Consider the following 22,587-nt stretch of genomic DNA (forward strand, 5'->3'; position numbering starts at 1 on the left):
CCTATTCTTATTGGTACTTGCTTGGCTTTGTTGTTGTGGTCCTTCGCGCTGTCAGCCAGATGTTCAGGCTGGATTTGGCATTTTTGTCTACCTGTCGAGTCCTTCCCAAACCTAACCCTAACCCTTCCCTCTCTCCATCTCCCTATATCTGTCTGTCTGTCGATCTATCTATCTATCCATCATCTATATCATCCACCTACCTGTTTATGTCCTGTATCACCACTGTCTGTCTGTCTATCATCTATACGTCACCATGGACGAATAGAGCGGCAATATAAATTCAATAAATAATAAATCAATATATCATCCACCTGTTTATCGACTCTATCGCTGTCTGTCGGTCTGACTGTCCATCTATAATACATACATACATCTGTTGATCATCTCTGTCTGTCTGTCGAGCTATCCATCCACCTATCCATCTGTTGACCCTCTCTGCCTGCCTGCTTGTCTTGTAAGTTGGCAATCGCAAATCCCTTCTTTGGCGACACCCTTAAAATTTGTCCTCCATTTCCCCATTTCACCTTTTCCTCCGGTTGGACACATTTCATCCCGAAGGTTGATTGCCAACGATGGATGTTGTGCAAATATGTGTCAGACAGCAATGGGGGAAAAAAAAAAATCTTAAATCAAAACACCAGCCAAGCCTTCCTGATCGAAAGGTGGAAGTTTTTTTCGAAGGAGGATCAAGCCCACTTCAATCAAATCCTACAGGCTTCTTTGCCCTACGCTCGCCCTCTATTTAATCAAGATTTTGAGGAGCACCCTGGAGTCGTTTATCGACTCCTTTTGTGTGGGGGTGGGGTGAGGGGGGAGAGATCTCAGCTGTTAAATAAGATCTGTAAGCGGACTGCTTTTACAACCATTTCACAGCCTTTCTTTCTCTCACCATTTGTCTCTGGCTCTACATCACCTTGAACAAGAGTTTAAATAAGCCAGGACCAAAGTGGCTGGAATTTAAAGGGGTTCCTCCCCCCTACCCCACCCCCCCAGGTTCTCTGAGACTCTCTGCAATCATTTCTGAAGCTTTTAAGAACCCCATCCAAATGAACCTAGGTGTGATGACCCGGCACGTGGCACAAAGGCAACGCAGTCAGTTAATCAACAAGAGTCCTTTTATTATCTCCAACTTTGCTCCCAATGTCCTTGTTACTTTCTGGGCTGGAGAAAAACTCTCCCAGGAACAGCCTTTTGACTGCAGAAAATTAAGTCCAAAACATGGTCAACATAAACTGTAACGTAAAGTCCAATCAAGCCAAACGGAAGTAATGAGTTTGGCAGGGCAGAAGCAAGGATTTCAGACTTGAAGGCACAGCAAAACTCACATGTTGGGAAGGCACTAGGAACACAGATAAGCCACGACAACACAGGATAAAGTCACGATTGTTCCCAACAGCCTGCTGCACACAGCTTGCCTTTTTTATAAACTGTGTTCCCAGCTGTGGCTAATGAAGGGGATCAGGGCCCTCCGTAAGCCATGCAGCCCACGTTGCTCCCTTCTCCGTTCCCCCCTGCGTTCCCCTAGGATGAAGAGGGGGTGGGCCTGGGTCTTCCTCTGAATTCCTTCTCCTTTGTTCTATCTCCCCCCTGCTCTGCCCAGCCGGACTTTGCCCTTCCTCAGCCTCCTCCACAGCCAACGGAGCTACACTCCCGCTCCCTGTCAGCTGCTTTGCTTCCTCCTTGGATTCAGACTCCGACAGGGGCATGACAAAGAGTTTAAACAAGCCAGGATTAAAGTGGCTGGAATTTAATGGGGTTTCCCCTCCCCTCCAGATTCTCTGAGGCTTTCTGCAATCATTTCTGAAGCTTTTAAGAGCACCGACCGACCGACTGAAGGGTTCCCCTCCTACTCAACCCCGATTGCCTCTGTGCTGCGACAGGAATCTTTGCAACAAATATTTGCGGCTCCCTTGCTAAAATGCCAAATCTGAACCCAAGCGGTGCTGCAAACTCGCCTTCCTGATTAAATTTAAATACAACCATATAAATTTAACACACAAATAGTTTGCCGCGAAAGCGACTGCCCGCGAACACCCCGGGACTGGGGCGGAAAGGCGAAAGCGGAAGCAGTATACGCTCCGTCCCATATTTGGGTAGACCAGGTTGCCCTGATAGGCCGGTCTCACCAGGGAAAAAACACCGAATCTCTTCCCCTAGTGTAGCCCACAAAGCGAGGAGAGCCCGTGGCTTAGAGGTTAATACATCTACCTAATATACAAGCAGCCCAGGTTTGAATCCCAGGAGGGGCATGGCTAGCTCATGAGAGCTAAATTACTTGAAATAGATCTATACTAATCTCCCTTTAATTTATTTCTTAGCGGTAAATATCAATCTAGCCTTCCTGATGAACTTTCCAGGATGCTTGAGATTGCTGGGAAACTCCGCGTAGCAGGTTGCCCGGTGGGGTTTTGCAAATGGCTTATCTCATCGCGGAGCGATCGGCAAGCCCCGCAGATCGTATTTTTGCATAAATGAAGATCAGAGAGGCCTGTCATCCAACCCAACTCGCCAGCTCCATGATCCCAGAATCCCTCTTCTTAAAAGAATAGCATCTCCCGGTCTTCTGTTTTTTTGGGGGGGGTGCTCACGACTGACATTTTCAGAAACCTCTCTCTTCCTAGTAGGTGAGCCAGCCACTTTTCTCCAAACAAGGAGGTGAGCCGGCAAAGTTAACCTGTGATCTTTTAACCTTGCGTGACAAATTGGCCGGGCTGCATTCTCTTGGCTTAAAAAGACCTAACAAGATCTTCAGGGAAAATGTTGGCCTTTGTTCCAAGTACGGGGGGCCAGCGTCCGTTCGACAGCACACCCACCTGTCCTTCTCATTTTGCCGGTTGGAAATGCTTCCATATTGCATTAAAAAAACAAAAAAAAACTCACCTTCCTAATGGAAGCTAGTCAAAAAGAGATCCAGCTCTAGAACTAAGGAGAAATTGCCTGATAATGAGAAGAATGAACCAGTGGAATTGTGGGTACTCCAACACTGGAGGTTTTTAAGGAGATTTTGGACAGCTCAGTTGTCTGGAATGATGCAGGGTTTACTCTTGAGCAGGGGGGTTGGACTAGAAGACCTCCAAGGTCCCTTCTAACTCTGTGATTCTGTCTGTTGTTCAGCAGTGCGAACGCTTTTAAATCCATTTCACGGCCATCCCTGCTGATAGCATTAACTCTTAGACTTATAGACCGCTTCCCAGTGCTTTCCGGCCCTCTCTAAGCGGTTCACGGAGCCATCCTCTTGCCCCCAACAATCTGGGTCCCCGTTTTACAGAAGGATAAAAGGCTGAGTCAACCCTGAGCTGGTCAGGATCGAACCGCTGGCAGTTGGCAGAATTAGCCTGCAATACTGCATTCTAACAAGGAAGGAAGGAAGGAAGGAAGGAAGGAAGGAAGGAAGGCGGGCAATAGCGCTTAGTCTTATAGACCGCTTCCCAGTGCTTTACAGCCTTCTCTAAGTGGTTTTACGAATCAGCCTCTTGCCCCCAACAATCTGGGTCCTCATTTTACCACCTCGGAAGGACAGAAAGGCTGACTCAACCTTGAGCCCGGTGAGATTTGAACTGCCAAATTGCAGGCAGCTGTCAGTCAGCAGAAGTAGCCTGCAGTACTGCACTCTTAACCACTGCGCCCCTGTGACTCATTATATAACTTGGGAAATAACTGGTTTCGTTCTTCCTGGTACCTGGCTAGGTAGCAATTCACATCCCTCAGTGACCAGGACCATAGTCTATGCTTCCTTCCAGGGCTAGTTCTGTCATAATCCAGTGTGTGGAGTGATAATAGGGTTTCCTGCTTGAGCTGTTTCTCCTGGAGCGAGGCCAACCATATTTTCCGCTCTGGCTTGAATGCGATGCAAGAACAGAGACACTCCGGCTGATAGTCACAGCCCCTGCTGAGATCATACGAACCATCCCCTGTGCTCACTTGCTTCTTCCTTGGTTTCTCTGTGTCGCTTGGGAAGCTGGTCAGTTCAATTGTTGTTCACCTGAAATGGTGATTAATGAGGGTGGGGGTAGTTTCTCCAAGCTTGTGGGTTGGTTTCTGAATGTTTCACTTACCTGGCTAGGTAACATCTTCAGCAGAGTTTAGGAGAGGCCAGTGTCAGTCTTCTTGATAAGGGCATCGTGTGGTCAGGTGAGGGTCCCATCAGGTCTTGTGTCTTGTGATGAGTGTTGTGGCCCGCTGGGGGTTAGCAGAGATGGCAGCAAAGTCGGACAGCGAGGAGGAACCTGGGCCAGTCCTGAAAGCTGAGGAAGGCTCAGATGAGGGCTCTGCATCAGAGGCAGAGATGGAGCCAGGGCAGTCATCATCTGCCTTCGGGCTCGGACAGCCACGAGGCGAAGGAGCAGCTGGAGCCGGTTCCCAACCTGCGCATGCGCAGAGCTGCTTAAAGGAAAGAACAGTTACGAACTCAAGGTCAACCTAGGAGTAAGGACACAGGTGGATGATGAATGGCCCTTCCCATAAGGATTAAAAGAGGAGCAAAAGGGGAGGGGGCAGGAAACCATTCATTCATTCGTTCTCTCATTGTGAAGATCTGTCTGTGCATCTCAGAGACTCTGTGCTGAGACCTTCCTTGTCAGCACTGTGTTTGGAAATATTTACTTGGCAGCTCTCCGAGGTAGGTGAGGTCTGTGCTCCCAATTGCACCCTTGAAAGACTGTTTGCCAGGCCTTTGGCTGAATGTGAATGCAAGAAATTCACCTTCGTTTAATAAAAGGGGACAAAGAATCTGCTTAGTGGTTTTGGGGGAAGCCTAGGATAGAACAACGGGTCAGGTATGTGTGTCAATTGAGAGTCTTGTGATGGGTCTAGTGATGGGGAGATCCCCACTCCCCAGGTGAGGGTCATTCAACTCTGCTGAAGATATTAATACCTAGCCAGGTAATGAAACGTTGGGAAACCAACCCACAAGCTCGGAGAACGAACCTTGACTCTCCTCCTACATCTGAGCTACAGATATTCGCTCCGATGGGGAATTAATCTCTTTATTTTGTCCTCAGCAGCCCGTGAACGCAAGTACAACCGCCTTGCCCGCTGACATGTCAACATTTGGCATAATCAGTGAAAGCCTCTCCTTCGACTTCAAGGATAACGACATGAAGAGGTTGTCCATGGAGATTGAGAAGGAGAAGTGAGTCCTCTTATTACTTCATTCCAGTAACTCTGCCTCAGCCTTCCTCGTCCTCTTGCAGGAAGGTTTCCGCCAAGTTGAGAGAATGTGCATGAAGTTGAAAAGCCAAAGATTGACAGAGCATCTGTTTGACAAAGCCTGCCTCTTGGTTCTGACATTGGCTTCAAGTTATTGGCTTTCTCAGATCATGAATCCCTCTGCTGAGTCACTCATGTCCTGGTCATCTTGTGTTTGGAGCTCTACATGGGGCTACCATGAGGCAGACAGACAGATAGATAGATGATAAATGACACATAGCTGATAGATTATGGATGGATAGATAGATAGATATAATGATAGATAAATGGATTAGATATAGAAATGGATGGATTAGATATAAAGATGGATGGATGGATGAGACAGATGGATAGATAGATTGGTTAGATGATAGGAAGATGATAGATATTGATAGATGATGGATGGATGGATAGACGAGTTCTGATATTTCACGTCCTAGAATTTTGCATTCAGTTATGTGGTAGAGCTGAGAACGTGATTGATGACACCTGGCCCGTGAATGTGCTTCATTGGAGAATCCGATTTATGATACATCCAGAGGGGAGGGGGGGTAACAGGGTCACAGGTGACTGAATTACGTATCCCAGAGTTGGCTTCATTTATGTTAACGCTGGCGTGTCGCTCCTAATAAATCTTTTGAGCTTTTTTTGAAGCTTGGCTCGAGGCTCACGATTCAATTAGGGCGATCGCCGGAATCCTGACACTTGAGGGAGTTGGACTAGGGGACCAACCGAGGTCCCTTCCATCCCTTGGATTCTACCTCTGCCACCTATTTTGTCCAAGCCTGCAAAAATCACCTCCGTGGCAGCTCATGGTGGGCTTTTTTTTTGGTTTTTTTGCCTCTTTTGTCCAGGGTGGAATATATGGAGAAGAGCAAACACCTCCAGGAGCAGCTGAATGAGCTGAAGACCGAGATCGAAGCTCTGAAACTCAAGGAGAGAGAGACAACCATGGACATCCTGCACAGCGAGAACCACGACCGGGGGAATAGCAAACACAACACCATCAAGAAGGTAATTGCTCCCCTGGCTCCCTTGAAAGGGCCAACCGTAGCCTTTTCTGACGCGGTGTCCCCCAGGCTGGGTGGGAATCCCCTTTCATACTACCTGGGAATTCTTAAGAGTTGCACGCGGGAAGGAGGGTATTTTGTAAACCCGCCCTTGGCAATTCTGACTAGGCTTCTGTCTACGGAGATTCTCCGTCGTCCAGATCATGGTTGTCCCCAAAGGTGCTTTTATTTTTATTTTCTTTCAAGAAGCAACTGGACTTTCTGTTTTTTTTTTTCTTTGAAGACATTTTTGCTTCTCCTCCAAGAAGCTTCTTCAACTCTGACTGGATGGTGAGGAATGGAAGGATTTATACTCCTTGCAGGCAGCTGGTCGTTTGCAGGGTCCTCGAGGCCACTCGGAGGTTTGTCTGTGTCCTCAGGGTCAAAGAGGCCATCGATGTCCGAATTGAACAGCCCTCCCTCAACAGAGGGGGAGGGATACGACGTCATCTCTTCCCGGCCTTCAACACGGTCCTTTCAGCAGTTCCAAGAAGGCTCCAGGCGCATTTGCACCACTCAGGTGACCCTCAGGACACAGAGAAACCTCCAAGTGGCCTCAGCGACTCTCTAAAAAGGACGCAAATGACCAGCTGCCTGCAAGGAGCATAAATCCTTCCATTCCTCCACCATCCAGTCAGAGCTGAAGAAGCTTCTTGGAGGAGAAGTGAAATGTCTTCAAAGAAGAACAAAGAAAGTCCAGTTGCCTCTTGAAAAAGCCCCCTTGGGACTATATTTATGGTTTAGGAGTCCCACTTATTTGGCGAGCAGGGTCTTTTCTTTGCAACTTCCTTCCTGGGTCTTTGATCTTCCATTTATGAGGAACGTTGACCTGGCGAGGTGCTCGATCATCCAGTTCACGGTTATTCCTCCGTTCTGACCCAAACCTTGTTCCAAGGAAACAAACATGAAACAGAGGTCACCGCAAAACCTCTTAATGATGCTTTACAAATTCTGTTCCTTCCCGTTTAAAAGGCTGTTTCAAACTAATTGTCTCTGACAAGAACAAGCCTGGCCAAGGTGGTGCAAGACTGCCAAGAACACTAAATAAAGTTGCCAAGGAGTATTTCAAACACAAAGAGTCTCCAAACACAAACTAAGAGAGTCCGAACGTCCACAAGGCTTGAGTTCAAAAACTTCTTTGCTTCCTGCAAAGTACTCCGGTTTCTCGGCTGGCTTTTATCTCTTAAGGGAGTGGTCATCACCTTGCCACATAGGCCCCTCATCCGAGTCCTTGCTCTCCGAGACCTCAGCCGTCCGTAACCTGCTGCCAGCGAACCACGACCCCCGAAGATGCTTTTCCAAAAGGCAACTGGATGTTCTTGGTCCCGTCGCTCCGCTCCCCGGAAAGTCCTTTGCTTCTCATTCCAGGAGCTTCTTCAGAATTGAAGGGAATTCTGGGAAAGGGACTCCATCCGTCTCCAAACGGACGCGGTGGAGTCACACGATGTGGATGGGGTAGCAGAGAAGGGCACCTCGAGCCTTCCTTCCTTCCTTCCTTCCTTCCTTCCTTCCTTCCTTCCTTCCTCGACGCTTCCCTCTCCCGCTGGCGTGGCCGCCTTTTCAATTTTGTCACGAGCCCACGAGATGCGCAACATGGCCGGTGAAATTGACAGGAGGCCTTAAGCTCCCTCTGCGTGGAAGGATTTCCTCCTACGGGGATTGCCTTCCGCGCGCAATCCCTCCCTAGGAAGGTTTCCGGTTCCTTCCTGCCCCGAATTTTCTTGAATTAACCCAAGCACCTTTCCAAGTCAGGAAAAGAAATACGGTGGGTTTTTTAATTTTGGGGGTGGGTGCGGGGGTGGGCTGTTCGGACTGCGAGTGACGGATGAACGCCATGACCTTTGATGAGAAGGACAATCTCTGCGCAGATTGAAGGCTGCATTTCAGGAAGCTGTCTCTGAACCTTTCCCAAGCAGGAGAAAGGAAACAGGGAAGCTGGCTTTAGCAACTAGTCAATGGAGACCTCTTCCCTTCCCTTCCTCTTTGCCTTCCCTCTCTCCTTCCCTTCCCTCACTCCTTTTTTTCCTTCATCCCCTCATTTCCCCTCCCCTCTCCTCTTTTTTTCCCTCTTCTACTCTCCCCTCCTCTTTCTTTCTCTCCTCCCCTCTTCTCTTGTCTCCTCTCCCACCCCCTCCCCCTCTCTTTCCTTCCTCCTCTCCTCTCCCCTCCTCTCCCCTGTTTCCTTCCTCCTCTCGTCTCCCCTTCCCTCTTCCCTCCCCTCCTCTCTCCTCTCCCCTTCCATCCTCTCTTTCCTTCCTCCTCTCCTCCCCTCCTCTCCTCTCCCCTCCCCTCCTCTCCTCTTTTCCTTCCTCCTCTGCTCTCCCCTCCTCTCTCCTCCTCTCCTCTCCCTCCCCTCTCCTCTCTCCTTCCTCCTCTCCTCTCTCCTCCCTCCTCTCTTTCCTTCCTCCTCTCTACTCCTCTCCCCTCCTCTCTTTCCTCCTCTCCCCTCCCCTCCTCTCTCTCTCCTCCTCTCCTCTCCCCTCCCTCCTCTCTCCTTCCTCCTCTCCTCTCTCCTCCCCTCCTCTCCTCCTCCCCTCCTCTCTCCTCCCCTCCTCTCTTTCCTTCCTCCTCTCTACTCCTCTCCCCTCCTCTCTTTCCTCCTCTCCCCTCCCCTCCTCTCTCTTTCCTCCTCTCCTCTCCCCTCCTCTCTTTCCTCCCCTCCTCTCTCCTCCCCTCCTCTCTTTCCTTCCTCCTCTCTCTCCTCCCCCTCCTCTCTCTTTCCTTCCTCCTCTCCCTCCCCCCTCCCCTCTCTTCCAGGTTGTTGATCTGAACCCAAAATAAAAGGGAAATTCTCGTAAAAAAACAAACATTAAGATTCCTTCCTTGCTCCAGCAGGGCACTGGAGAGGGAATCCTCCTCTGGATCTCTGCTACAGAGAACACGGAAGGATGAAAGGGAGCAGGGATGCAGGTCCCGGGAGGGTCCAAGTGGGAGGAGACGGGTCCCTGCCTACCGCTAGGAAAGGAAGGGCAGCGCTTGTTGGCTTGCTTCCCCTTCCCCCGTCAGGGCGAACATGTTCGCGCTTCCCAAGGAAAAGAGAACAGCAGAGGATTCAAGAGCAGCAGCGCCTGCCTTTGGGGACCCTGGCAGGGCAGGCTGGCTGATCCTTCCTCCGGGGCAGCCCTCCTGAGCCTGCCTTCCCCATTTCTCTCTCTTCGCTCCTGTCTTGAGGTCACTCAGAAGCGTGCAGGGATGCTGGGCGCTCGGATGAGATGGCAGCTTAGCTGCAAAATCCCCCCACTCCCGTTCTGCTCAGTGACGACAGAAACGGAGCTAACGAGACCGGTGGCGGGTGTTGGTTACCTGTGGTCTCCGAAGCTTGTGGTGGAATACAGAAATCTCTTTTTTTTGTGAGTCGCCCGACAAGCCAAAAGTCGAAAAGACCGGGCACACAAATTAGAGTCCCAAATTGTGGAATGTTACTAGTTGAAGAAAGCAGGGGATGTTTGCAAAGGTTAGCGTTTGGAATTCCTGCATTTTCTATTTGATGGATATTGGTAGGTAGGTAGGTAGGTAGGTAGGATGAGGATAGATAGATATGATAGATAGGTAAGTAGATAAAAATGGTGATGAAGATAGATATGATGATAAATAGTTATGATAATGATAGGTAGGTATTGATAGATAGATATGATGATGGATAAATAGATATAGTGATAGATATGATATATAAACAATATGATAGGAGATATGATAAATAGATATGATCATAAATAGATATGATAGTGATAGATATGATAAATAGATATAATAGTATGTAGTTAGATATGATAGTGATAGATATAGATATATAAATAATAGATATGATAGGAGATATGATAAATAGATATGGTAATAAATAGATACGATAGTGATAGATAGATAGATAGATAGATAGATAGATAGATAGATAGATAGATGATTGATAGATAGATAGATAGAGATATGATAGAGATAGATATGATAGATACAATAAATAGATACGATAGTGATAGATAGTTAGATATGACAGACAGACAAACAGACAGACAGACAGAATGATTCCCAACAGCAGAGCAGAATAACAGAGTTGGAAGGGACTTTGGAGGTCTTCTAGTCCAACCCCCGCTCAGACAGGAGACCCCCATCCTAGCCTTTCAGACAAATGGCTGTCCAGTCTCTCCTTTAATGGAGCCCCCACAGCCTCGTAAGGCTTAATTGTTCTTAGGAAATGCCTCTTGGGTGTTTTTCCCAGCCACCAATAACCCCAAGAGGCCTGCAAGCCCCTAAATGAAGAAGTTGCACTTATGTAACCCTGCGTAGTTTTGCTTTCATCTTGAGGTTGCTGCAAGGAAAAACCAGTTTTAAAGTTTCGGTATGTTTTAAAACTCTGGTGTCATCAGAAGCGTGTGTAATCAGGCTCCGTGCCTTTTGCCTCTCTTAAACTTGCCTGTTTAGAATCACTATTCTGTTAGGAGCTCCCATTCCAACAGGATGAAATGATGCTTGCAAATAATAACAATAACAAAAACAACAACGATAATAATAATAATAATAATCTGCTGGCATAGAGAAATTCAGGGCTGGCTTTCAGTATCTCAAAAATCTCCCAGGATTTTGGTCAACCGGGAATTTCTCCACTTTTAGCAGATAAATATACCTTCTTTGAAGTGAATCCCCCTAAGAATCCAGCGGAAAATTGTTATATATTAAAAAGAAGAAAAAAGAAGAAGAAAAATCATTTTTTTATTTTTTTATTTTAGAAAAACCACTTTCCTCTCTAAAGAGCTTGGAGCTCATGATGTAGCTTATTGATATTTCAATGTATTGTCCCCAGAGGCCAGGGATGGAGGTCAGGCCCACCATCCCAGCCTTTTCATAACAGGAACAGAGGATTTTCATCTTGATTTTTATTGCAATTATGGCCTGATGACCCTGGCAAAGTCGCTCACTGGATGGCTTTATTTGCCGAAGAGAGGGTATTAGCAGACTGTATTGTCATGCAGATATGAAGGAAGATATAGATGCCAGTCTTTCTTCTGCCTTTTAATTTGCATGTATACATATATAAGTATGCTTTGGTGGGTGCTTTGTGGTTTTGTGTGTGTGTGTGTGAGAGAGAGAGATGAAACATAGAAAGGGAGAGAAAGAGAGAGATGAGAAAGATAGAAGCGATAGATAGGAAAGAAAGACAGAGAAAGATGAGACAGACAAATAGAAGAAAGAGAGGGATGAGAGAGATAGAAGAGATAGATAGGAGAGAAAGATAGGAAAGGAAGAAGTGATAGATAGAAGAGAAAGGCAGAGAAAGAGAGATGAGACAGACAAATAGAAGAAATAAATAGAGAGAAAACACAGAAAGAGAGATGAGACAGATTTGGTGATTAAAAATTTGGTGATTTTCTTCTTTTAAGAAAATAATGTTACCAAGGCAGAGATCACCCCGCCGCCACCTCGGTTGGGGTGAGATCTTCCTGTTGAACACAGAGGAGTACAGTTAATTTCTTTATGGGGTTTAAAAGTATTTTTAAACAGTGATGTTTGCGCCGAAGAGCTCAGGAAGCATATTAGCAATGAGATTTTCCCTGCCCTTCAGGCTTATGGTCTTAAGGACATGATGCACTTGAGCAAAAGGGAGGAAGGGAAACGGAGAGAAGAAAGCAGGCTTAAACAACGCAAGTTATGTCTCACCTTTATCGTCTGCAAAAGCCCATATATGTCAAGCGGGGGTGGGTGGGCTTAAAAGGGGGTGTCTCAAGGTTGGACGATCTTAATGGCACTTATTTCACTCCAAAAAGCCACACAGACGCCATACTTCCTAATGAAACCCACTTCTGACGGGGATTTGTGAGAATTTTTGGGGCTCCGTTGCACGTTCCTCCCTTCTCACAACCAGCTGCAATGGGCAATTGACTAGCGCTTCAAGGATTTCAGCCCCGGATTTCCTCAGCGGTTGGCTGGATTTTATTTTTTACTCTTTTTATTTGTCACCCATCTTTTATTATTATTTAAAAAAAAAAACCTCTTTAACGCAGCAAACATATCCAGCGTACCTTCCTCCTCTGATTTTCCCCCACAATAACAACCCTGGAAGGTGAGTTGGACTGAGAAAAAGCGTCTTGTTCAAAGTTACCCGACTGTTTTTCATGCCTAAGGCAAGACTAGAACTCCCAGTCTTCTAGGGATTGGTCCAAAGTTGCCTAGCTGATTCTTAGGTTTTATGGCAGGACTAAAACTGTCACGGGGTGACTGGCTCAAAGTCACCCAGCTGGCTGTCGTGCTTAAGGCAGGACTAGAACTCCCAGTCTCCTGGTCATTGGCCCAAAGTCACCCAGCTGGCTTTATGTGCCTAAGGCAGGACTAGAACTCCCAGTCTCCTGATCATTGGCCCAAAGTCACCCAGCTGGCTGTCATGTTTAAGGCAGGACTAGAACTCCCAGTCTCCTGATCATTGGCCCAAAGTCACCCAGCTGGCTGTCGTGCTTAAGGCAGGACTAGAACTCCCAGTCTCCTGGTAATTTCCCCAAAGTCACCCAGCTGGCTGTCATGCTTATAGCAAGACTAGAACTCACCATCATCTGGTGATTGGCTCAAAATCACCCACCCAGATTTCATGCTCAAGGCAGGACTAGAACTCCCAATCTCCTGGTGATCGGCCCAAAGCGTAATGCACAAAACCTCAGTGAGGACACTGATGCTCTCTTGAATTCATGGAGGATTTTTCTGTTTCTTATCGTTGCCGGTTTTAGCCTCAAGCCCAAGGCAGAAGACCAATCTGCATTTGAGACTTCCCCATGTAGCTTATTCCAAGGTACTTTATGTTTGGTGTCGGGATGGGTGTCTCCCCTACTAACGCCTGCATGATATTGCCTGTGACAGATCGCTACTACTGCACCAGCTTTCCGTCTCGTGGCCACACAAGGGTGTGCGTGTGTGTGTCTGTGTGTGTGTGTTTAAAGGCTGAGCCACTCTGGGGGACAGCTGGTCCGTGGGACCCTGCTAAGAACCTCACCGTTCCTTTGGTATCTCCAAGCTGGAGGAAACTTCACCTTCCTGGTTTTGGTGCAGCACCGTCGGCGTCTTGTCTGAAGTGTGCCTGGGCCTTGGGGAACGAAGATGGAGGCAGCTTTCAGGTGCCGAGCGCAACCAGGTGCAATTCCAAGGGCCACTGTGGGGGCTCACGACGCTCCCGTCATCCCAAACCGTGGACATCCCGCATGCTTTTTTTGCCTGTTCTCAAAGAGATCTGGCGGAACGATGGCATCATTTTGAGGGAAGGAGGTGAAACAGTTTATGTCCAGGATGTGAGGGGTCTGGAGATATTTTCACAGCCCTCTTTTTGGCTCGTGAAGTACACAGGTCCTTCGTGGAAGGCAGGTTGGTAGTAATGGTTTTTTTCTGCAGTCCTAGTTACTCTCTTGGAGTCTGTGTCTGTCCCGTTGGGGTTACAGAACCAAACCAGCAACCCATAAGCTTAAATTTAGATTCCAACCTCCTCAAAACTGCATTCCCCTCCCTTCTAGATATTAATTTCTGCTCTGTGTTGCGCAGATTAAGCTGCTAAGACCCAAGGACCCTATTTTTTTTTAAAAAAAATCAATATGCATCTCACTGGAAGCCACACCAAAGTTCTCCATCAAAGAACTATTAGCCATAAAGATTTCTTTCTCTCTCTCTCTTTTGACACTAAAATCAGCATCAGTAATGAGTTTGGAGTACTTTATGGAAATCTGCACAGACCTTTTGCGGTAACCTCCGAGCGACAATTAAATAGTGGAAAATTGTAGATGGCCTGAAGCCGCTCTGTTCTTTGAGATTTTTTGGGGGGTGGGTGGGGGTGGAAACAACTCTCTTGTCATGCTAATCTTGTTTTTTTTTGGGGGGGGGGGACCCAAATCCAGAAAACAGACTTGATTTACCCATTTTCAGTTCTCTTTTAACTATCAGCTCAAGTAACAATGAACCCAGGGAGATAATTGAACCTTGAGAATTGCAAAAACTGAAGAAAAAAAACAAACCGTGATTTGGAGCAGAAGGAGGTTAACGGTCACGGTTTTTAAGGTTTTAGGACGTGTCAGCGGAGGTGAGACCTTTTCTAGCGCAGGCCACTGAACCTCACTCTCAATCTTACGCCGATTTGACGGACGCTGATTTTGCTGGCGTTTGGTCGAAGCTTTAAAATGTTGCTGTTTTCTAGACAAGGGATTAGGAGGTGAACAGGGCTTGTGAGATGGATTTTTATGGGTACGAGTAGTCTTCAACTTAGCTAGCACAATTGAGCCTGAAATTTATTTTTGATTTTTTTTTGAACTTTATTTATTTTGCCGGTCAGGATTGAACTTCTGGCACTGGGCAGAATTAGCCTGCAAAAACTGCAATTTAACAACTGTGAGGGAGGGAGGGAAGGAAAGAAAGGAAAGGAAAGGAAAGGAAAGGAAAGGAAAGGAAGGAAGGAAGGAAGGAAGGAAAGAAAGAAAGAAAGAAAGAAAGAAAGAAAGAAAGAAAGAAAGAAAGAAAGAAAGAAAGAAAGAAAGAAAGAAAGGCAATAGCACTTAGACTTATATACCCCTTCCCAGTGTTTCCCAGCCCTCTCTAAGCGGTTTACAGAGTCAGCCTCTCGCCCCCCAACAATCTGGATCCTCATTTTACCCACCTCGGAAGGAGGGAAGGCTGAGTCAACCTTGAACCAGTGAGAACCAAACTGCTCATATATTTACTAACCTCACCAATATCCTGTTTCTTCCCTCCAGGGAAATGCCAAGGAGAAGTAGAATTCGCTCTGGTGCTATCTATCCGGCCTCCAAGGTTTCCCTCTGTTGAATTTTGGACTCTCTCTCTCTCTCTCTCTCTCCCTTTCCCTCTCCCTCTCTCTCTTTCTCTTTCTCTCCCCTTAAGATCGCTTGAACCCACAACTTCAGCCTCTCTGATGCCCAGCCCTGCGACACAAGACAAACCAGCTTTCTTTGTGTCCTTTGAATGTTCATCCCTGCCTTGGGAGGCTCCTTCGAAGTTCTCCACGTTTAATGATGTGGTTAACATGCTAATCCCTTTTTATCATCTCTGCAGGTTCATGGCGGGTATCTCTCCTTAAAAACGATTTCTCTCTAGGCTGCCCCGCTGGCTGCACGAATTTGATCTGGCTGAACTTCAAGTAATCTCGTTCTGGCTTTTCGGTCAAAGAGATGAGACTGGGTTGTTGCTGTTGTCGTTTAAAAAAAATACTGTCAGATAACAGATAATCAGAGTTGGAAGGGACCTTGTAGGTCATCTAGCCCAACCCCCCGCCCAAGCAGGAGACCCTACACCATTTCTGACAGATGGAAGTCCAATCTCTTCTTGGGAAGCTTCCAGTGATGAAGCTCCCACAACTTCCGAGGGCAACTTCTGTTCCATGAGTTGATTCTTCTCACTGTCAGAAAGTTTCTCCTTATTTCCAGGTTGAATCTCTCCTTGTTCAGTTTCCACCCATTATTCCTTCTCTGGCCCTGGAAAATAGCTTATCTCCTTCCTCCTCTCTGTGGCAGCCCCTCAAATATTGGAAGACTGCTATCCTGTCTCCCCTGGTCCTTCTCTTCACTAGACTAGCCAGGCCCAGTTCCTGCAACCGTTCATCGTATGTTTTAGCCTCCAGTCCCCTCATCCTCCTGGTTTCTCTTCTCTGCACTTTTTCTAGAGTCTCAACATCTTTTTTATAAGTGTGGTGACCAAAACTGGATGCAGTACTCTAGGTGTGGCCTTACTAAGGCTTTACAGAGTGGTATTAGTACCTCCCTTCATCTCAACTGTATCCCTCTGTTAATGCAACTTAGGATCGCATTGGCTTTTTTGGCTGCTGCTGCACAGGGCTGGCTCCTGTTTAGCTGGTTGTCCACTAAGACTCCAAGATCCCCCTCCCAGTTCCTGCTGTTAAGCCTGGTTTCACCCAGTTGAGAACAGCTGTTTATTCTTTGTTTTATTGAACGTTTCAAATGTTTCTTCCTCCTTATTTCCAGGGATAGTGCAGACAATTTTCCGGAGAGTACAGTCCCTTAAAGCAGCATTCCTCTCCCCGCCCTCCAACCTTTCGGATATCTGGGACCGGTTCTGTAGAGAGAGGGTTTTTTTCCCCACTGTTTGGTTTTGCATGCTGCCTGCATCCTGCAGATGAGGTTTCGCTTGTTTCCGTGGACCCATTTCCGGCGTGCCACGGACCGGTGCCGTTCCACGGCCCCGAGGTTGGGGCTCCCTGCCTTAAATTATGGATGTATTCATCGACACGGGTGTCTATCGGATGAAGGTTACCCACTGAAACACAAGCAGGGGTTTAAAATCCTGCGCCCCGTTAGATAAGATGAGGCAGGCGATGTAATGTACCTGCGTTTGTTTTTAATCACCTGCCTTTTGCTGATAAGATGGATCTGTTTCGCGCATGGAAAGAGGTTAATAAAATACAACGCAGGCTGGCGTCTCCAGATACAGTTGTGGAAGCTGGACAACTTGTGGGAGGTAGGATAGAGGCTGTTTTGACATTTTGTAAAGAAACATTCCAGGTAGTTAGAATGCAACATTGCAGTCTAATTCTGCCGACTGTCAGGAGTTCGATCCTGACCGGCTCAAGGTTGACTCAGCCTTCCCGTCCTTGGGAATTTCTGACTGCCAAACAGCTTCAGGGATTCCAACCAGGAATCCAGGCTTTTCCTCCTCCTGTTTTTAAACCCAGGACCAACCAGCCTTATTGGGAAAGGAAGAGAAAAATCCATTTAGCGGTCGCATTTCAATTCTACAACAGTTTGCCACGGCAGCAGAAGTTCCTCGCCTCTAGTTATTGAGTTAGCAGCTGCAAAACTGATTTGGCTGCAATGGAGTTTTCAGGGAGTGAAGGGAAAAAAAATCTAATAATCACCTAGTTCATGGGAAGAATACAGAACATCTGGCAGAAATCTTCCTCATCTCCAGATCTCCTTTGAGGTCTGGCTGCTTAATTATCACCATCTGCCTTTCTCTCTCTCTCTCCCTCTCTCTGTCTTTCTTCTCTCTCTCTCTCTCTCTCATCACTATCTTCTCTCTCTCTCTCTCTCTTCTCTCCCTCTCTTCCTCTTTCTCTGTCTTTCTCTCTTTCTCTCTCTCTCTCTCTTCACCTTCCTTCTCTCTCTCTCTTTCTCTCGTCTCCCTCTCCCTCTCTTCCTATCTGTTTTTCTCTCTCTCTCTCTTTCTCTTTCTCTGTCTTTCTGTTTCTCTCTCTTCTCTCTCTTTCTCTCCTTCTCTCTGCCTTCCTTTTCTCTGTCTCTCATCACTGTCTCTTTCTTCTCTCTTCTCTCCCTCTCTTCCTCTCTATCTTTTTCTCTTCTCTTTCTCTCTCTCTTTCTGCCCTCTCTCCCTCTCTCTGCCTTCCTTCTCTCTCTCTCTCTCCCTTTCTTCTCTCTTCTCTCTTTTTCCCTCCCTCTCGCCCCTCTCTCCGTTTTTCTCTCTTCTCTTTCTCTCTCTCTCTCTCTTTCTGTCCTCTCTCCCTCTCATCACACTTTATCTCCTCTCTCTGTCTCTCTGTCTCTCTCTCTCCTTATGTAAAGTCACATTTACAGTGTAGCGCAGGTTGTGTGTGCCGAAATGTTCACAATGGATTTTTTTTTTCCCCAAGCGGTGGGAGATGCAGGCATTCTGTGTTTTGGGCAATTTCCTCACTTCACACCTTGGCAAAAGCCACATGTTTTATGGGCAGCCGAGCTGCGGAACCTTATTGCTTTTTAGCAAACTGCTGGGATAAAATTAAAAGCAGGCTGAATTATGTAAAGCAGGAGAAATCACGCAAATTTATTTATAATTATATCCATAATTTATAGAGACAGGAGAATTCGGCTTCTCTGGTGGCGGCAGGGTTTGGATGAGCGTAGGAATTTTCTCACTGCAAACAGAAGCAGCGAACCGTGTTGGAGCGTTCACAATTTCTGGAACCCAAGTTGTCCCACTTACGAATTCTTCTCACCGTCAGGAAATTCCTCCTTAGTTCTAGACTGGATCTCTCCTCGACTGGTTTCCACCCGTTGCTTCTTGTACCTGCCCTCAGTTGCCTTGGAAAATAGCTTGACTTCCTCTTTGGGGCAGCCCCTGAGATATCGGAAGGCTGCGATTATGTCATAGTCCTTTTTTTTCATCAAACTAGACATATCCCCAGTTCCTGCAACCGGTCTTCTTCGTCAGGTTTTCCCCCCCAGGGCTCCTTAATCGGTGAAAGACCCAAGAACCCATATTTGCAGTTTGATTGGCTTTTGGTGTTTTTATTGTTTAGCGGGCGAGCGTAGCCTCTGATGTCCTCAAAGCAGTTGGATAGCTTAGGGCCCGTTGTATTATGCAACTCCAGGAAAACAGACCCCTTAGTATTGGCAGCTGTCTGTTTTTCAGGGGGCCAGCGGAGAGCGGATCGAAAGCCCCTCTTCCTTTACCATTCCTGTCAAGGACTCTGTGTGTGTGTGTGTCTGTCCATTCACACACGAAGCTGACCAAATGAAAATGAGTTCTCTAGCTCCGAGCTCTGGTATTCTTATCCTCCAGAGTTTCGGTGTAACCATAAATATTTCAGTGAATTGTCCATCCGGGGATGATTCATTGTCTTTTTAGACAGGGAGAGGAGGGGGTGAGGGGGGGGCAGCCTCAGCAAAGGAGCGGGGGGGCGGGAAACCCGGTGGGTTGCTATCTGGCTGGCTGGAGGATCCCGAATAGCTTTGCAGAGGCTGGAATGTGCTTGGGTGAGCTGGAAGGTGGAGCGCAGCCGTCTATCCCTTTAGCTTTGAGGGGTGTGTATGGGGCGGAGGGGGGGAAATTAGGCCTTTTTTTGTTTTTTTTTACATATAAGTCCCACTGGGTCTGGGGTATGCTGTTGGCGGTGGGTCTGTCCACTTGCTCTTCATTCCTGACAGGACCACATATTTGTTTATGGACTTGATTTTTATCCTGCCTTTCTCACTTTGGCTGCACGGGTACTTCAAGGCGGGAAACATACATAAGCCTCCCCTCCTCCTGTTTTCCCCAACACAACAACCCTGTGAGGGGAGTTGGGCTGAGAGAGAAGGACTGGCTCAAAGCCCCCCTAGCCGGCTTTCATGCCTAAGGTGGGACTAGAACTCACAGTCTCCTGGTGATTGGCCCAAAGTCACCCAGTTAACTTTTATGCCTAAGGTGGGACTAGAACTCCCAAACTCTTGGTGACTGGCCCAAAGTCACCCAGTCGTCTTTCATGCCTAAGGTGGGACTAGAACTCCCAAACTCTTGGTGACTGGCCCAAAGTCACCCAGCCGTCTTTCATGTCTAAGGTGGGACTAGAACTCACTGTCTCCTGGTGATTGGCCCAAAGTCACCCAGTTAACTTTTATGCCTAAGGTGGGACTAGAACTCACAGTCTCCTGGTGATTGGCCCAAAGTCACCCAGTTGGCTTTCATGCCTAAGGTAGGACTAGAACTCACAGTCTCCTGGTGATTGGCCCAAAGTCACCCCATTAACTTTTATGCCTAAGGTGGGACTAGAATTCACCATCTCCTTCTCCTCCTCTTTCCCTCCTCCTCCTTTCCTCAAACCCCATTCCCTTCGAGCCCTGGTGAAGCTCCCTAGTTTCATGGAAAGGGTCGTGGACCTTCTGCAAGAAAACAACCAAATTCTTGATAGCACCAAGGAAGCCCTCTTACGTCCTGTCCATGGCCTGTTTTTTTTTTTTTGGCTTTCTCTCTAAACCATCATTTGTGCCACGAGTGAGTTTTTCAGCCTGGACCTTCTCTCTCTCTCTCTCTCGTTCTCGGAGCCCGAATGAGCCACGATGGAAGCCGGCCTTCGGCAAAAGCCACCAAAGACGAGCCACCTTCGGCCCCCTAACCATGTTTTTTGTTCTCCTTTTGTCTCCTCAGCTCACCTTACAGAGCACCAAGTCCCGAGTGGCCTTCTTCGAAGAACTCTAAGGAGGAGTCCCCGATGCTCCTGGGGCAGCCTTTTTCCTAGGAGAGATCTAGCCATAAACCACGATGCATTACTTCTTTCGAGCCAGAGCGACTTTCCCTGACGAGTGCGGTGACTCGCGGGAAGAGTTCGGTGTGAATCTTCGTAGATCTTGAGATCTCCGTAGAGCCAATGATTTTACCTCTTAGCTTTCCCTCTTCCTCTCCCTGTTTGTATGGATTGTGACTTGGATTTTATGCTCCTACGGCAGGAGGCCGGGGTTCCGTATTTTTTAAAAATTCCTTCTCTTGGCCCTCTTTCCCGGGTCTACGAATAGGGCTTTCTCTTCGAAACAGAGAAAAAAAAAACCATCCCTCTTTTGGGAGTTTGCAAGCTCTGCTGCAAATATCGCAAATGGCGGAAGGAAGGGCTCGCCAAAAGTTGCTCGCGGAACCGTACTAACCTTCGTAAGTTTCAGCGGGATGCTGGCAGACTTCGAAGGGTTGTTTTGTTTCGTTTTGTTTTAATTTCCTGGATCCTGAAAGCCAAGCCGGAGATCGGTTGGGGATTCAGGCTTGGTGTATCCAAAAACAATTTTTTTTTATTTTAAAAAAACCCACCACATTTTAAGGCCCATTGTTTTAATTTCAGGAGGTTGGTAAAGCTAGGATGGCAGGAATAAAAGGGGAGCGTTTTAAACGGGAGAATGGAGTTTAAAGGCCTAGAGTTGGGACATCCAACCTTGGCAACTTTTAAAGAATTGCGGACTTCAACTCCCAGAATTCCCCAGCCAGCCATGCTGGCTGGGGAATTCTGGGAGTTGAAAGTCCACAGATTTTCAAAATCGGGACACCCTGCCTGGCCTAAAGTGAATCTCATCCCTGCCCTCTGGGATTTTAAACATTTTGATAGCCCTGGCATGTCTTTATACATTTTTTTCTATTCAACCTCGACAGTTGCAAATATCGCTTTTTCAAAAGTAAACTGAGCACAATGCTGTAATGGCTTCATACTGCCTGAATATATATATACATATGTATGTATGCATGTTCGGGTATTTTCACACATCATTATATACCTGAACAGAGCTGAATACCATACATATAAATACCCACGAAAACTTAAGATATATATATATTCGGCTTTTCTCCCGCGTAAGATTGGCAGTATCTAGGCAACGTGTCACACCCCCACTAGCAGTTAAAAGGAAGAAGCAGCTGCAAGCTCACATCACTCTGAGAAGCACAGAGCAGAAGACACAAGCCTGAAGATGATGAATGAGACTTCATCATTTTCATCAAACGTTGCCTAGATACTGCCAATCTTACGCGGGAGAAAACCCGAATAACCAAAGATACACACACACACACACACATATAATATTTGTTTTATACACACACACACACACACACACACACACACACACACACACAGAGTATATATCTATCTCATCATGCGGGGCATACATGCCATTCTAACTACGATCCCTTTCGGTTTGGCTTCTAGCCCTTTGAACTTTGGCAGTTTTGAAATGTAATGTTTGTACAATACTCCCGCTAGACGGTTTCTCTCTTTTTATTAAAGTCTCCGCTGTTTTTCAAGCTGCCCGGCGTTTGTCGTCTCTCTCTTGTCTTTTGTTTTTGTTTTTCCTTCATACCATTAGCAAGGATTGTACAGGTCATCCTTGACTTGCAATCCTTCATTTCGCCAAGGTCATGGGATCAAAACTCAGGCGCTTGGCAACTGACTCATATTTATGACAGGTTGCAGTGTCCTGGGGTTACACGATCCCCTTTGGCAGCCTTCTGACAAGTAAAGCGAATGGGAGAATAGAGTAGAGTAGAGTAGAAATATGAAAGAATGGAATGGAATAGAAATGGAATAGGAATTGAATTAGAATTAGAATAGAATGAGAAAGAATAGAATGAGAAATAATAGAACTAGAAACAATAGAATAGAATATATTAGAGAATAGAATGAGAAAGATTAGATTAGATTAGAATAGAATAGAATGAGAAACAATAGAATAAAGAGAATAGAATGGAATAGAATAGAATGCGAAAGAATAGAACTAGAAACAATAGAATAGAATATATTAGAGAATAGAATGAGAAAATAGATTAGATTAGAAATAGAATAGAATGAGAAACAATAGAATAAAGAGAATAGAATGGAATAGAATAGAATGCGAAAGAATAGAATGAGAAAGAATAGAACTAGAAACAATAGAATAAAATATATTAGAATAGAATGAGAAAGAATAGAATAAAGAGAATAGAATGGAATAGAATAGAATGAGAAAGAATAGAATAGAACAGGAATATGAATGAATGGAATGGAATTGAATTATGAAAGAATAGAATAGGAATAGAAAAGAAATAAGAACAGAATAGAATAACAGAATAGAAATAGAATAGAATAAGAAACAACTGCAGTGATTCATGGCGATGGCAAGAAAAGGCCATAAAATGAGATAAAACTGACGTATCACCCTTA

General features: G+C 46.5%; 1 protein-coding gene across 4 annotated transcripts in view; it reads left to right on the top strand.

Moving 5' to 3' along the window:
• Positions 1 to 21,692, top strand: part of NF2 (NF2, moesin-ezrin-radixin like (MERLIN) tumor suppressor) — a 56,051-nt gene extending 34,359 nt beyond the window's left edge. The window contains exons 14-17 of one of the 4 annotated variants that reach the window (XM_087913135.1): positions 5,001 to 5,131; positions 6,042 to 6,201; positions 12,944 to 13,005; positions 20,064 to 21,692. In XM_087913135.1, the coding sequence (XP_087769261.1) occupies positions 5,001 to 5,131; positions 6,042 to 6,201; positions 12,944 to 12,979 (327 nt within the window). In that variant the 3' untranslated portion in view covers positions 12,980 to 13,005; positions 20,064 to 21,692. The remainder of the gene's footprint in view (positions 1 to 5,000; positions 5,132 to 6,041; positions 6,202 to 12,943; positions 13,006 to 20,063) is intronic. The other 3 variants (XM_087913136.1, XM_087913133.1, XM_087913134.1) reach the window with 3 other exon arrangements.
• Positions 21,693 to 22,587: the final 895 nt, after the last annotated feature.

This window comes from Pseudonaja textilis, chromosome 15 (assembly GCF_049901715.1).
Source record: "Pseudonaja textilis isolate UNSWEBS1 chromosome 15, rPseTex1.2, whole genome shotgun sequence".
In the NCBI taxonomy this organism is placed as follows: Eukaryota; Metazoa; Chordata; class Lepidosauria; order Squamata; family Elapidae; genus Pseudonaja; species Pseudonaja textilis.